The sequence below is a fragment of the Oryctolagus cuniculus genome, chromosome 15 (assembly GCF_964237555.1).
Source record: "Oryctolagus cuniculus chromosome 15, mOryCun1.1, whole genome shotgun sequence".
In the NCBI taxonomy this organism is placed as follows: Eukaryota; Metazoa; Chordata; class Mammalia; order Lagomorpha; family Leporidae; genus Oryctolagus; species Oryctolagus cuniculus.
In genome coordinates this window covers 5,813,303-5,826,535 of record NC_091446.1, presented here as the reverse complement: position 1 = coordinate 5,826,535, position 13,233 = coordinate 5,813,303, and the positions used below count along the sequence as shown (strand labels likewise).

General features: G+C 58.3%; 1 protein-coding gene across 8 annotated transcripts in view; it reads right to left on the bottom strand.

Moving 5' to 3' along the window:
• The window catches only part of DHX32 (DEAH-box helicase 32 (putative)), a 66,870-nt gene that overhangs the window by 10,579 nt on the left and 43,058 nt on the right, over positions 1–13,233 (bottom strand). For all 8 annotated transcript variants that reach the window (XR_011382191.1, XR_007914499.2, XM_051833498.2 and 5 more), the window contains 4 exons: positions 4,517–4,708; positions 2,988–3,137; positions 1,817–2,004; positions 481–662 (listed from right to left, as the gene is read on the bottom strand). Coding sequence is in view for 6 of the 8 variants with exons in the window: in XM_051833498.2 (XP_051689458.2) it covers positions 481–662; positions 1,817–2,004; positions 2,988–3,137; positions 4,517–4,708 (712 nt within the window). In the remaining 2 variants the exon portion in view is untranslated. The remainder of the gene's footprint in view (positions 1–480; positions 663–1,816; positions 2,005–2,987; positions 3,138–4,516; positions 4,709–13,233) is intronic.

Here is a 13,233-nt window from a genome sequence, read left to right as displayed (position 1 = left end):
CTAGCATTGGGCCTGAGCCCTTCCCAGACTCCCCGGGAGGGAGCACCTGCTGCTACGACTGGCAGAACTCACTCCGCCCCCCCAGAATAGAGACTTCCTGATGTGCACGCGGCAGCCCAGCTGGTTTCCAGAGCGAGCCGGCTCCCCGGTATCAGGCCGCTGCCCTGACCGCGGGCGGCAGCCCACCCTGGCTGTCTCTTCTCCCTCACACGCCCCTCCCCTTCCCCCGCTCGACCAGCTCCTCTCACAGAGAGAAGGCCACGCCCGTTCCCCTCAGGGTCCCTGCACCTGCGCAGTGCACGCCAGCGTCTTGTTAAAGACATGCTGTCCTGTTTCGTAACCTCAAAGGGAGAGGTGTCTGGGATCATCGTGGAGTCGACACTTCCAGGCTTACAACTGGAAGTGGAGCAGGAACCATGTCTGTGTTCACCCCGTACGCACACATTCCCAAGCAAGCCCTTGCTTCTCCCTCCGACTTACAGCTCGGGTGAGATCTCGGAGGCGATCCGGATGTAGTTGTTCTCGGATATGCTGAACTTATGGAAGAGGACCCACTCGGGCACCTTCTTGGTGATGGAGTAACCGGACAGGGGGTGCAGCTGCGCCACCTGCTTGTGTGTGAGCATCAAGTAGTTGCCCGCCCCGTCGACGTCCCGCGCGATCTAAGGGGCGGCATTTCAAGGAGAAGGACACGGCGTTAACACAGAGGGAATGAAGGTCTGCTGAGAAGAAACCCTGAGTATTTACTACAGAACAGCTTAAAAATGCAGAAAATAAGCCACAAGCTTGCTTTGCCCAAAACTCAGACAGTGATGATGCTGACCGACCTCCTCAGCGTGAGGGCAGTGTGCTAACTTCCTGTGGTCGTGAACAGAGCTGAGCACAGACCTGCCACACCACGGGCGCGTATGCGTCACGCTGGGTACGTCAGCTCCCTTAATCCTCACAGTGACCCTGTGCTGCAGGCAGCGGCTTCTTCCTGACAGACGAGAACTCTAGGATGAAGTGCCTTTATCTCCGAGGACTGCGGTAGAGTTTATGTGGAACTTCCATATTTCTCCCTGCTACGATGTGAAGCCCACGCCTACGCTGTGATGTGTGTGTGTGAGCCCTCATTATGGGGAAGAAAGGAGACAGGGCTTTGAATTGTGGGGCATTAATATCACTCATTAAACTGAGCTAATCTGCAAACAGGCGAGTGAGTCCCTGTATCTGGTGTTCTACAGTGAAAAAGATTTTTTGTCCTTGTGGACAGTTACATGTCCTGGCTTGTCCCTTTATGCCCTTGAATGAAAGGAAGTATATTTAAATACCAAGTCTTTAATCACATGGATTTTTAGTCTTATTGAATAGTAAATAAAGAACCTATTTAACAAAGCTGCTGAACACTATTTTGTAGGATACCATAGAATTGGACTGGGTACCTGCACTGGGCCCAGCAAACCAAACCGATAGAGTGTAATCCAGGAACCGAGCTGGGCTGGCCGCAGGAGGCCCCGGGGCCAGTCCGCTGACCAGGCTGTAAACAACTACTTAGTTAAGCATCAGCCAACCCACTGGTTGCTGGACTAAACTGTAGCCAAGGCAGCGGTCTTCTGAGCTCACCTCCGTTTCTGTGTGCATGCTGTCTCTGGGCACATGGCTGGAGCCTCAGAGCCTGCTCTGGTCGAGCTGCTGGATTTGAATCATTCGTTTCACTGCGCTGAAGTGACCTGACTGAGCCTTCCCTGTAGCGTCAACAGCACGGCCATTCCAAGTGAGGGCTGCAGGCCGAGCGTCCTGCAGAGGTGGGGTGGGGCGGCCCGGCCCTCCGTACCTGCATGAAGTAGCCGGACAGCAGCGCTTTCTTGATGTTCAGGCTGTTCTCGGTGGAGCCAAAGGCAGGTTCCGCGTAGGGCAGCTCGATTCGCTTGATGATCTCCAGGAGCTCGGCTCGGATGACGTCGGCCGTCCTGAGGGCGGAGCAGCTGAGGAAGCGGTCCTGGCACCACTTCTCCACACAGTCTGGGAGGGAGAACAGAGACGGGCTGTGGCGGCCGCGGAAGCGGAAGGCAGGGAGGCCGTGCCGCGGGCTCCGCCGCCCCAGCCGCCTGGCAACGCCCGTTCCCGGTGCTGGGGAAGCAGGAGCGCACCTTTGTGGCCCCCGGGGCAGAGGAGGTTGTGTTAAGTCAGTGTTTGTCTCGTGACGCCGCAGGGTACGCACGGCCACGTCTAATCAGCAAGGAGAACGCCACTGCAGAAGCCCCGCCGAGGCCTGATGGGGAAGTCCCCTCAGCGCTAAGCCGCCTATCCCAGCCAGATCCAGTCGCTGGCTCACTCTGAAACTTGCCGCCCGTAACTGCAGGTTTGCCTTGACCTGGAATGCACCTGGCCTCTGCACAGTGGGCTGGAGCGGCCACTCAGGCTGCGTGCAGCAACAAAGGCGTGGCTTGGTCAGTGTCCCCCATGCAGCTCCCGGGGCAAACCAGCTCATAGGTGCTCCAGGGAAAACAGGTGCGAAAACTGGCAGGGAGGGAGCTCCGCAGGGCTGCCCGCGCGGGCTCTGGCCTCCCGACCCTGCCGTGCCCTGTGGGAACCTCGACCTCCCCTGCTCAGCCGGGGCTTCGGTTCCTGCAGCCGGGCCTGTGGCTTCCACGCTCCACAAGCTCGGGTCCTGCTTCCTCACGGAGAATCAAGTGCTCCGAGATGGACCGCACACAGCAGGGTTCTACACGCTGGCACTTAGGGACGTCAGCTGGACTGATCTGCCCTGGGCACCCCCCTCTGGAAGCGGCCATGCTGGAGCTGCACACACATGCACTCATGGCACGCGCCGGAGCTCCAGGGGAGCAGCAGGAACCTAGGGGTGTACCGGGGCCTTGGGTGCCATTCCACTCCGAGGCCACGGGGCTAAAGAGGGCATCTGCCAAATGCCAAGGCGGAAGAACTTAGCCTTATCTGGGGAAAAGGTGGACCGAGCAGGGACCCCCAAGCCGAGCCTCACTCACGCTCGCTGGCGGAGTTCAGAGTTGTGTCTTGGTAGGCCTTGTACACGTTGATGAGGGTGAAGTGGTCTCCGTCAGGATGTAGGAATGTCTTCCAGCACGCCCGGGCGGCCGCTTCAGCTCCGTGTGGCAGGTGCGAGAAGCAGTTAGGGGCTTTCAAACACAAAAGGTCACGGGGTCAGCAACAGTGGGGACACCGCATAGCACAACACGCGGGGAGGCGCTGCTGCCTGTTGGTGGCTCCTGTCTGAGTAAATACGTCACTCCTGTGTGCTTAGAATCAGAGGTCTAGCCTCGTTCTTTCTCCCCTTTTCCGTGTGTCTGCTCTTCCCAGCTTTGCCCGTTAGAGTAAAGACCTTGCTCGGATTCAGGTGGGAGCAGGGAGGCCCAGGGCAGCGTGTGCCTCTGGCAGAGGAGGAAGTGAAGCCATGGAAGCGGGAGGGTGGGGTGTGGGGGGGTGGGTGAAGCCGCAGGAAGCTCAAGAACCAGCAGCACGCTTCACTGTTTGGGAGAAAACACTTCTGTCAACACCGGTTAATCCAGCAAAAGCAAACTTGGCAAGTTTTCACGGATCTGGTTAAGAAGGTCTCTGGTTCTGGGGGCCCGCGTCACGGGCAGAGTCAAGCCACTCACTGCCTGCAAGGTGGCACCCCCTACCGGAGCTCTGGTTCAAGTCCCATCCGCTCCATTTCTAATCCGGCTCCTACTAACACGCCTGGGAGAGCAGTGCACTGGGGCCTGGTACCCGTGTGGGAGATCCTGACGAGTCAGGCTCCTGGCTTTGGCCTCTCCTTCCTCTAACTCTCCCTCTCCCCAAAACCCTCCCTCTATAACTCTGCCTTTCAAATAAGCAAATCTCTTTTTTTTCCACTTTGTGTTTTTAGACTTTTGTCATGTTAAATGCATACTTGTGGCACAATGGGTTAAGCTTCTGCCTACAGCCAGCTCCAGCCATATGGGGAAAGAATCAGTGGATGGGTGATCTCTGTCTTTCCCTTTGTCATTCTGACTTTCAAATAAATAAATACATCTTTTATAAAAGATGATTCTTATCATGTATCCCTTTTACTTTTTAAAATTTATTTATTTGAAAGGCAGAGTTACAGAGAATGAGAGAGAGAGACAGAAAGTGAGATCTTCCATCCACTGGGTCACTCCCCAAATGGCTGCAATGGCCAGAGATAGGCTGATCCAAAGCCAGGAGCCAAAGGTTCTTCCGGGTCTCCCACGTAGGGCAGGGCCCAAGCACTCGGGCCATCCTCTGCTGCTTTCCCAGGTGCAGTAGCGGGAGCTGCGTCAGAAGTGAGAAGCCAGGACTTACACCGGAGCCCAGAAGGGCTGCTGGCGCTGCAGGTGGAGGCTTAACCGCTACGCCACCGTGCTGGCCCCTTCCCTTTAATCTGTACAAAGACTTCCCAGTCACTTCACGAGGTTGAGTAAATATGGCCCCTGAAATACAATTCCAAATGGATCTGTGTAAACCCACAGCTGGTGCAGACTCCGAATCCAAGAGAAGAGCCATTGCAGAGTACCTGTTACCATGGCAGCGATCGTCAGCATTTCATCCACACAGTCAAATTCACACGCTGCCAGGATGGACTTGGAGAGCTGCGGATCCAGAGGAAACTCGGACATGATGATCCCAAATTCCGACAGGTTGCCATCGTTGTCCAGCGCTGCCAGGTAATCCAGGTCCTCCAGCGCCTGCATCAGACTTTCTGGTGCTGGAGAGGAGACGCAGCAATTAAGGTCGCTCGGCCAGGCCAGAGTAACGGGCTGGACGCTGGCTCGGCCAGGCCAGAGTAACGGGCTGGACGCTGGCACGGCCAGGCCAGAGTAACGGGCTGGACGCTGGCACGGCCAGGCCAGAGTAACGGGCTGGACGCTGGCTCGGCCAGGCCAGAGTAACGGGCTGGATGCTGGCACTGCATCGGACAAGCAACCGGGAGGCAGACACGTGAAATAACAGCTCGCAAAACGAAGACTGCAGGTGATGCCCTGAAGGAGTTTGCAGGCCGGGCTGCAGGAGAGGACCCCAAGGAACCCAGGAGGAGCCTGCTTTACGAGGACGGCGCCGAGGGGCCGAGGGGCCTACAGTGGTCACAGCCAAGGCCGCGGGGGCTGGGAGCGCCAGAGAGGACTGCGGATCTGACAGTCCTGGACTAGGCCGTGGAGCACCAGCCGCTGCCTCTGTTAGGAACGGCCCAGGCCAGACTCAGAGCAGTGGGAGAGGGTTAGAAGGCCCCAGCCTGGCGCTCACACAGCTGTAGGGTAGCACCGCTCCCACAAGCCGGACCGGAAGACCTGACGCACAGAGCCCTGTGTCGGAAACACAGAAGGGGACAGAGCTGCAAAGCCAGACCCGAAAGGGCCGCACGGTGTCCCAGACAACAGCCGAGTCATTTATAGGAACTCCGGAGTGGTCAGTGCCCAGCCAGCTACAGTGTGCAGCGTACAGCCTCTAGTGTCCAGTACAAATTACCAGGCATGAACAGCAGGAAAATATGTTGTCCAATAAAGGGAAAAATTCACCAGAACCAGCCCAGAACTCAGACATGATGGCACACAAGAGTAGCTGAGGACGGCAAGTTACCTGCCAATGCAAATGACTTACTGTGGCCAAGCCTTTCTCCTTTCTTTTTTATTTGTTTATTTGACAGGTAGAGTTACAGTCAGTGAGAGAGACAGAGAGAAAGGTCTACCATTGGTTTACTCCATGAATGGCCGCCATGGCCGGCGCTGCACTGATCTGAAGCCAGGAGCCAGGTGCTTCTGCTGGTCTCCCAAGCGGGTACAGGGCCCAAGCACTTGGGCCATCCTCCACTGCACTCCTGGGCCACAGCAGAGAGCTGGCCTGGAAGAGGAGCAGCCGGGACTAGAACTCAGTGCCCATATGGGATGCCGGCGCCGCAGGCGGAGGATTAACCTAGTGAGCCATGGCGCCTGCCCCTTCTTTCAATTTACATAAAATCAATGGGCTGGTACTTTTGTGCTTTTTTCCAAGAAATCTATTTGTTCAAAGCCGCCTATCTCTGTCTGGGCAGGTCAAGGAGACAAGGTGAATCTGTGTGGGTTCTCTCCTGTCTTCTGGGGAGCCACAGACCTGGAGTGTGCAGCTGCTGTCTGCCCAGAAGCTGCAGGATTTTCGAGTGCGATCAGATCGCTTTCCTCTGTCTCAATTCCCGTGCGCGCAAGGCGGGTGGGAGACACGGCGGTGGGAACCCAAGAAGCAATTTCACCCGCGGCACTTGGAGCTAAAGTCAGACAGTAAGAACTTACTCCTTTGCTGCCCAGGCTTGAACCGCTAAGCTATCTGTCAAAATCTCAGGCAAACCAAGGAACTCAGCCGCTCAGTCACAGACCCCGAGGTGATGCGGTCCCTGCTCCCGTCCGGCCAGCGGGAGAGCAAGGGCAGAGCCGGCTGTGGGCGGCGCGGTGACTGCCCTGCCAGGCGCCCCACGTCCCGTTCTGCTGCTGGAGGGCAGAGCACCACACCCTGCTGCACCTCCCGTGAGCAGAGATGGGCTGTGGGGAGAGCGAGGGGCAGGACAGAGGGGCAGGGAGACCCCACCCCGGAGAAGGCTGCAGGAAACCGGCACCCAGCGGAGGCCTGGACGACAGCTTTAGCGCCCCCTGGGAGGAAAGACCCTGAAAGTCACAGCCGTGTCTGATCTTCCCCACGATGACTTTAAACCAAGCAGACCAAGCAGCCCAGGATATTCCTGTCCTAAATGTCCTTTGAGAGGCACAGAGAGGGAGGGAGAGCGAGCGAGCTACCCTCCACCACTTCACTCCCTGCAAACGTCTGCAGTGGCCCCTGGGAAGGCCGAAGCTGGGAGCCAGGAACTCAGTCAGGTCCCTCAGTCTCATGTGGGTGGCAGGAACCTGAGTACCGGAGCCATCACGGCTGCCGCCCAGGGTCTACATCAGCACGCAGCTGGAGCAGGAGCCCCGCACGCCACTGTGGGGCCCGGGCAGCTTAACCAGCGTCTTACGGGCTGGGCTCCACGTGTGCCATCCCCTGCCCTATTTTTGACCCCTCTGACCCGTCTGGCACGAAGATTTTTGGCAATTGCTAAGACGAGACCTAGAGAGATCACAGTCCTGAGAAGGAAACAGGTGGGTTCTGAAAAAGTTCAAGCTTCCAAGAGGGGGCCGTGGCACCGAGGGGGCCGCTGCTCTGCTGGGACCGGGACAGGCAGCGCCGGGGGAGGGGCGTCTCCGAGGAAACGGCGAAGGGTTCGGCAGCGCTGAGGGAATCCCTGCACGCGAGCTTCTGTAAGAAGTCAGAGGGCTGCCGCATTGCAAGTTCCGGGGCCTCTGGCAACTGTCCCCGTGGGCATCTGGCTCGCATCCGGGGTCTGTCCGCAAAGGGCACGGACGACTCACTTTACACAGAGGCAGCAACAGAAATGACCTCCTGATTCTGTTCCTAACGAGAACAGAGAGGGTGTTCTTGGACTTGCAGCATATCAGAAAGAATGCGTGGGACCACACAGGTGGTGCAGCATTAATAAATAGCCAGCCAACCGGATGGGGTTTGCTAATAACCCAGTCTACAGTTTAAGATCCCTCCCCACTGGGAACCATACAGTCGCCTTAGCTGCAAAGCAGAGGGTTTAGCTGAGCGATCCTCACGGCAGAGCCGCTTAAGTGATGAACGACACCAGGCTTCCTCCTCCCGGCAGTGCGGAATCAGACTGCCCTCCTCTGACGCAGTTTCCCTCGGGCGTTCTTGCCGGCTGCAGCGCTCCCCGGGACGAGCTCGCTGCGAGGCCTGTGCCCCCACTGCCGTCACTCGGGGACCTGAAGGGCCACAGGCACAGCGTGTCCTACGCTTCTGTGTCCTTTTCCCTCTGGAGCCCCAGATGCCAACATGGCGCTGCATTTTCCAGCAGGAAACTGGTTACCACAAAGAGGCTGTTCACTTGCAAAAAGGCTCAAGTCCTCTGCAGAGGAGGGACCCACTCAGGGGCCAGCTCTGAGCAAGAGCAAGGTCAAATGAGCCCAAGGACAGCCTCCCAGGCTGCTCCCCGCATCCAGAAAACACAGGCCAGGGCTCGGGGTCCAGCTCCGTTCCCGATTCCAGCTTCCTGCCAGGGCTCTCTGGGAGGCAGCAGGCAGTGGCTCAGGTAGTTGGGTCCCTGCCGATCCTAGGCGAGGCCTGGATGGAGTCCCGGGCTCCTGGCTTTGGTCTGGTCAGCCCTGTGTTGCAGACATTCTGGGAGTGGACCAGCACATGGGAGACCTCTGTTGGTCTCTCTGCTTTCCAAATAAGTAGAATAAATAAAACAGATTTACAAATTTTATGTCAATTCTAAAATGAAAATGTGTGCCCAAATGCTAGATGGACAACAGGAGGAATCCTAGCTTGCCCTGCCCCACCTCCAACTTCCGGGCACTCAGCCAAGTCTCCTTGTTCCAACAGTTTCTGTTGTACTTTCTGCCTCCCTGAGAAACAGTGACCCTCCTCTGCATGCAGCTGCTACGATGCAGACGGAAGCCGATTGCGGTGAACCCGCCTGCAGGTTAGAGCTCCAGGTTACAACTATCCCTGGGGATACACAGGGCAGCGCCAGCTCCCCTCATCTGGAGCAGGCGGGCAGTTCCCAAGGCCAAGGTCAGTCCTTCCCTCTGCCACACTCCTGCACTCTTCTCTTACCAAGGAAGGCACAGGATTAAGGATCAAGCTGAGCCATTAGAGTGGAGGGGACGTTAGGGATGGAGCGGCCTCCCGTGGTAATCTCAAAGCAAATATTGCCAACTCCCCACCGCTGCCAGGGGTTGAGACGTGCGTGCGTCCAGCCCTGCCTGGGACAGGGCTCCCTCTGCCCCCGCTGCACTGTGGCGGCACGAGGCCCCTCCCACACCAGCTCTGCTCCTGCTCCGCGTGCAGTCCACAGCAGGAGGCACCGCCCTTCTCTGCCGGGGCCTCGGTCGCTTCGCCCAGGCTGGGCAGGAATAGGGAAGCAGAAGCAGCATGCGTCTCCCACGCGTGGCTGCCTTTCCTCGCGCTAGGGAAAGCCACCAGCCTTCTTCAGTGGTACCGCGAAGGTGCTGCGGACTTGTCAGCCGCAAGCAGCTCCCAGCCCCAGTGACCGCTGGGAAAGCCAAGACACCTGCCCAAGTTCTCCTAGGGGTGACCAGCTGAAGGTTCTCCCCACCCACATCCATTAGAGGAGATCATACTTATTTATGTATTTTATTGACTCAAAGGATCGGAGGAGGGGAAGAGAGATCTTCCACCCACTGGTTCACTCCCCAAATGTCTGCAACAGACAGGGCTGGGCCAGGATGAAGCCAGGAGCCTGGGACTCAGTGTGGATCTCCTACGTGGGTCCCAGGACACAGCTCCAGGGCGGGCACCAGCAGGAGGTTCTGTCATGGGATGTGGGTGGACTGAGCAGTGCCTTGACCACTGCTCCCCATGCCCACCCGTGAGATCATCTTTAAACAGATGTAATACTGCAGTTAGTTGATATGGAGCTGGTAAAAACAGAAAACCCTGGAAAAATCAGGGGAAAAGTATGGGTTTTAAAATGACCAGCGTGAGTTGTTTGTGTAGGAGTCTGCTGTTTGTTGGCAGCTTCCTCCTGCACAGGGGGATGCTCGAGCCACCTGTCTGTGGTCTGTTTAGGGGCGGGGCAGCCTCACAGGAGGGTCGGCCCCACTCTGCGCCCTCGTGCAGCAGGAGGTCTCATGACGGAGGCCCACACGCACACCAAACACCACGCTACACTGGGAACACAGCTGTACCCTGACAGCCTCCTTTTCTGGGCACTGTATCTCCACCTGCATGGTTGTATACCACGTGACCCCCCACAGCCAGCACGGGCCCCCGTGCACCTCCTCAAATGGAGCCACTGCCCCCTCCCTGGAGTCTCAGACTTCAGACCGAGAGGATGAGCGTGTCCAGGGGCAGACACAGCACGTCATAGAGCTCAGGGCAGAGAGCAGCCAGGGACTCAGACTGAAGAGGGAGCACGAGGGGGGGCGGTATGAGAAGCCAAGTGTCGACACCACACAAGGTTTAGTTTCTACGGCCACGTTCCTGTGTTGGACTTCAGGAGACACCTGACGTTCTCAATTCATTTTCTGCTGGTGCTGGTTTGAGTTGGACTACGGGCACCCACAGCCAGAAGAATTCCAGCTAATGTACACACCACAGGAGACTACTCTAACAAGACTGTATCCTGTGTGCCGCCAGGCTTAGAAAAGGTGGGGGAGAGGCTGGCCCGGGAAGAGCAGAAGCAGCCGCACTCCCGTGGCACGTCCTGCGGCACATCCCGCATGCCAGGGCCACATCACTCAGAGACATACGGAGGAGCAGGCTTGCGGGCGGAAGGACTGGGCCTTGGGCGTCGAGTCCACTCAAGGAAGAGCCCGCGGCAGGGGAGAAACCGGAGGAGGAAGTGGTGCGGGCTTCCGCGACGCAGACGCCAAGGAGTCCTGGGCCTCTCGGGAATAAGAGGACGGGAAGGAAAGGCTTCTGCCTCACTAGAGCTCAGGCGGCCCCGTGCATAAAGGCCGACCCCTGGCTGACCCCCCCCCCCCCCCGGCACTGTCACCTGAGGGTCCTGCCCGCGATGCACCCACTGCACGCCGAGGAAGGGCAGGAGCCTGCCAAAGCTGCGCCCGCAGCTGCTGCTTCACCTGGGAAGTGAGAGCCTGGCCTCACGGCAGCGTGCAGCTCACCCACTGCCTTTTCTTTCTTAATCTATGTAAGCAGGTACATTTAAACAAGTTACTTTCCTTCTGTTTGAAAGAGAGAGACAGAGAGCTCTTCCGCGTGTTGGTTTACTCCCCAAATGGCTGCCACAGCCGAGGCTGGGCCAGGCTGAGTGCAGGAGTCGGGAACAGAGCCTGGGTCTCCCGCGCGGATGGCAGGGGCCCAAGTGCTGCACCGGCATCGGTTACCTCCCTGGGTAGGCTGTCAACATCATACGTCAGCCAGGACTCACACCAGGCACTCGGATATGGGATGTGGATGCCCAGGTGGTGTCTTAACTCGGGGCCAATGCTGGCCCCGGCATGCAGCTTGAAAGCAATGGGTGCCACCAGCACAGCCACCGCTGGACCTCCTGTGACCCTGAGGCCAGTGCTCCTGCTATGGTCTCCAGGCAAACACGAGGACGGGCAGAGGAGCGCTTTCACTTGAGAATCTCATCTGACCTCTCAGGGACCCCCGTGGCACCAGCACCTTGGCCTGGCTCTGTTCACACCTGCCCCCATCGGAAGATGTAACAGATCCTTTGTGGCCTTAAACAGACAAGAGCACTTTGTTAGCTTCGAGGCTGGGGCCGCCCCTGTCAGTCTGCCTGTTCGGATGCAAGCCCCAGCGTGAGGCCTGCCTGCAGACAGGAGGGCCTGCACACAAAGGGCTAGGCAGTCAACAGCCTGTTTCTCTCTCACTCTCCCCTTAGCACAGACTGTAAACTTTTCAGAACCACGTCTGAGTTCCAGAGCAACGCCCCAGGCTTTCAGGGATGGGCAGACACGCTCCCTGGTCCATTTGCTCACAAGCTGGGCATTCGGCGTGCGACGTGTCCCAGCAGGCTCTGTCCCACCACCAGGGGCAGCTCTGGGACCCCTGCTCCCAGGGCCAATGCTGGCCTCTGCAGGCCCCAGCGCCTTCTCCTGCAGCTTTCTCTGCTCTTGCGAGGCCTCTGTCTCGCGTGCCACGCCTGGCAGTCTGTGAAAGGAAAGACAGATCCCTACACAACTCAAGGAATCAGAGATCACTCTGAAGCCAGTGCTCTGGCCGCCACCAAAATGAGTTCTGAGTCCGGAGGACAGCCGGTGCAGTCTGGTCCATCCCAGCTGGCTTTTCTCCCAGCGTCCATTGGGCACCATGGCCTTCCCAGGGTGATAACAGCGGTCTCAGGGCACCTGTGCCCATGGAAGTGGTCAGGCGGTCCCGAGCGCCCTGACCCAGATCAGCAGCGACTGTCGCGATGCAGGTCAACCCGCAGGCAGTCAGGGATGGAAAAGGAAATGGATTTTGGAAAAGAGCGCCTGTTGAGGGAATTCAGTTAATCGCTGTAGCCTAGTTATGCCAAAGTCGTTTTCGTACGGCTCATGGGTCCTGAAAGGGCGGCCACTTTGCTGCGTCTGCGCATTTCAATCAGAAGCTGAATCAGACGCCGCAGCTGCAAGCGTCTCTCTCTCTCTGCTTCCCAAACCGTGAGTCAGAGTTAATCCTCCCCACAGTTATGTTTTCCCCAAGCGCAGCAGAAAATGGTTGTGTGTGTATTGTCAGGAGACAAAAACCAAGCTGTCCCCGTGTCCGCAGCTCCCAGCTTAGGCCCCGGGGAGAATGCAGCCCAGAGGGCGAGAGTGAGCACAGTGGCTCCGCGCGCCGCCCTGCGCTGCTGGGGGAACCCGAGACACTGCCCCCAGCCCGCCTCTGGCGCACCTGCGCGTCCAGTCCGGGAACGTCCACTCCCCCGAGCAGGAGACGCCTGGGACACCAGCGGGTGGTGATTCTGGGCTTAAGCGACAGGCAGTGGGTGAAACTGAAGGAGCAGTTCCCACAGAGGAAACCTGTTCTCCAGCGGAAGTTTCTGGAATAGTTTCAGTAGCTGGTTCATCTGTGGCGAAGCCAAGCCACCCGAAGCCCTGAGCTCACAGAATGACCAGAGCGGAGGGGACTCCCCTTCCAGATCTGTCGTCCTCCAAGACCAGAAGAAAAGTAAAGAATGGCTCCACTTCCAAAGCACGGGGATCCCAGCCACAGGGCCACTGCAGCCTGGCTCTGGGGGCCGGCCTGGGCCCTCCAGCTCCAGCCCATGTCTCACCCCGCCCCCAACCTGCCACCATTCTTAGTGCTTTCTAAGTAGCACAAAGCGGACTGGGTTCACCACATGCACTTCACAATTTTACGTCACCTCCTAGGATCGTCTCGAGGGCTACCCCTCCTCTGACAGGTCTGTCCCCACCTGCGTGAGGTAGCTCATTGCTTTGTGACTCAGTGGCCTCATCATAAGACAAAGCGTGGGAGAGCGCCCGCCTCCCGCCCTGGTGCTGGTGTCGGGTGACAGGTCAGCAGGGCCCTGCACACAGGAGCACGTCACCCTGGGGGACTGGCAGGGCGCCCACGGACGGGGACGAGCAGACACTGCTGCTTTCGGGCCCTCCCCAGCGGCCTAGCTGAAGAGGCCAACATCTTAGCCCACACGGCCAACATCACCGCCTGGAATCTGCATCCAGCATCGCGGCAATGTGCACCCGGCACCCAGGGCAGGCCGGC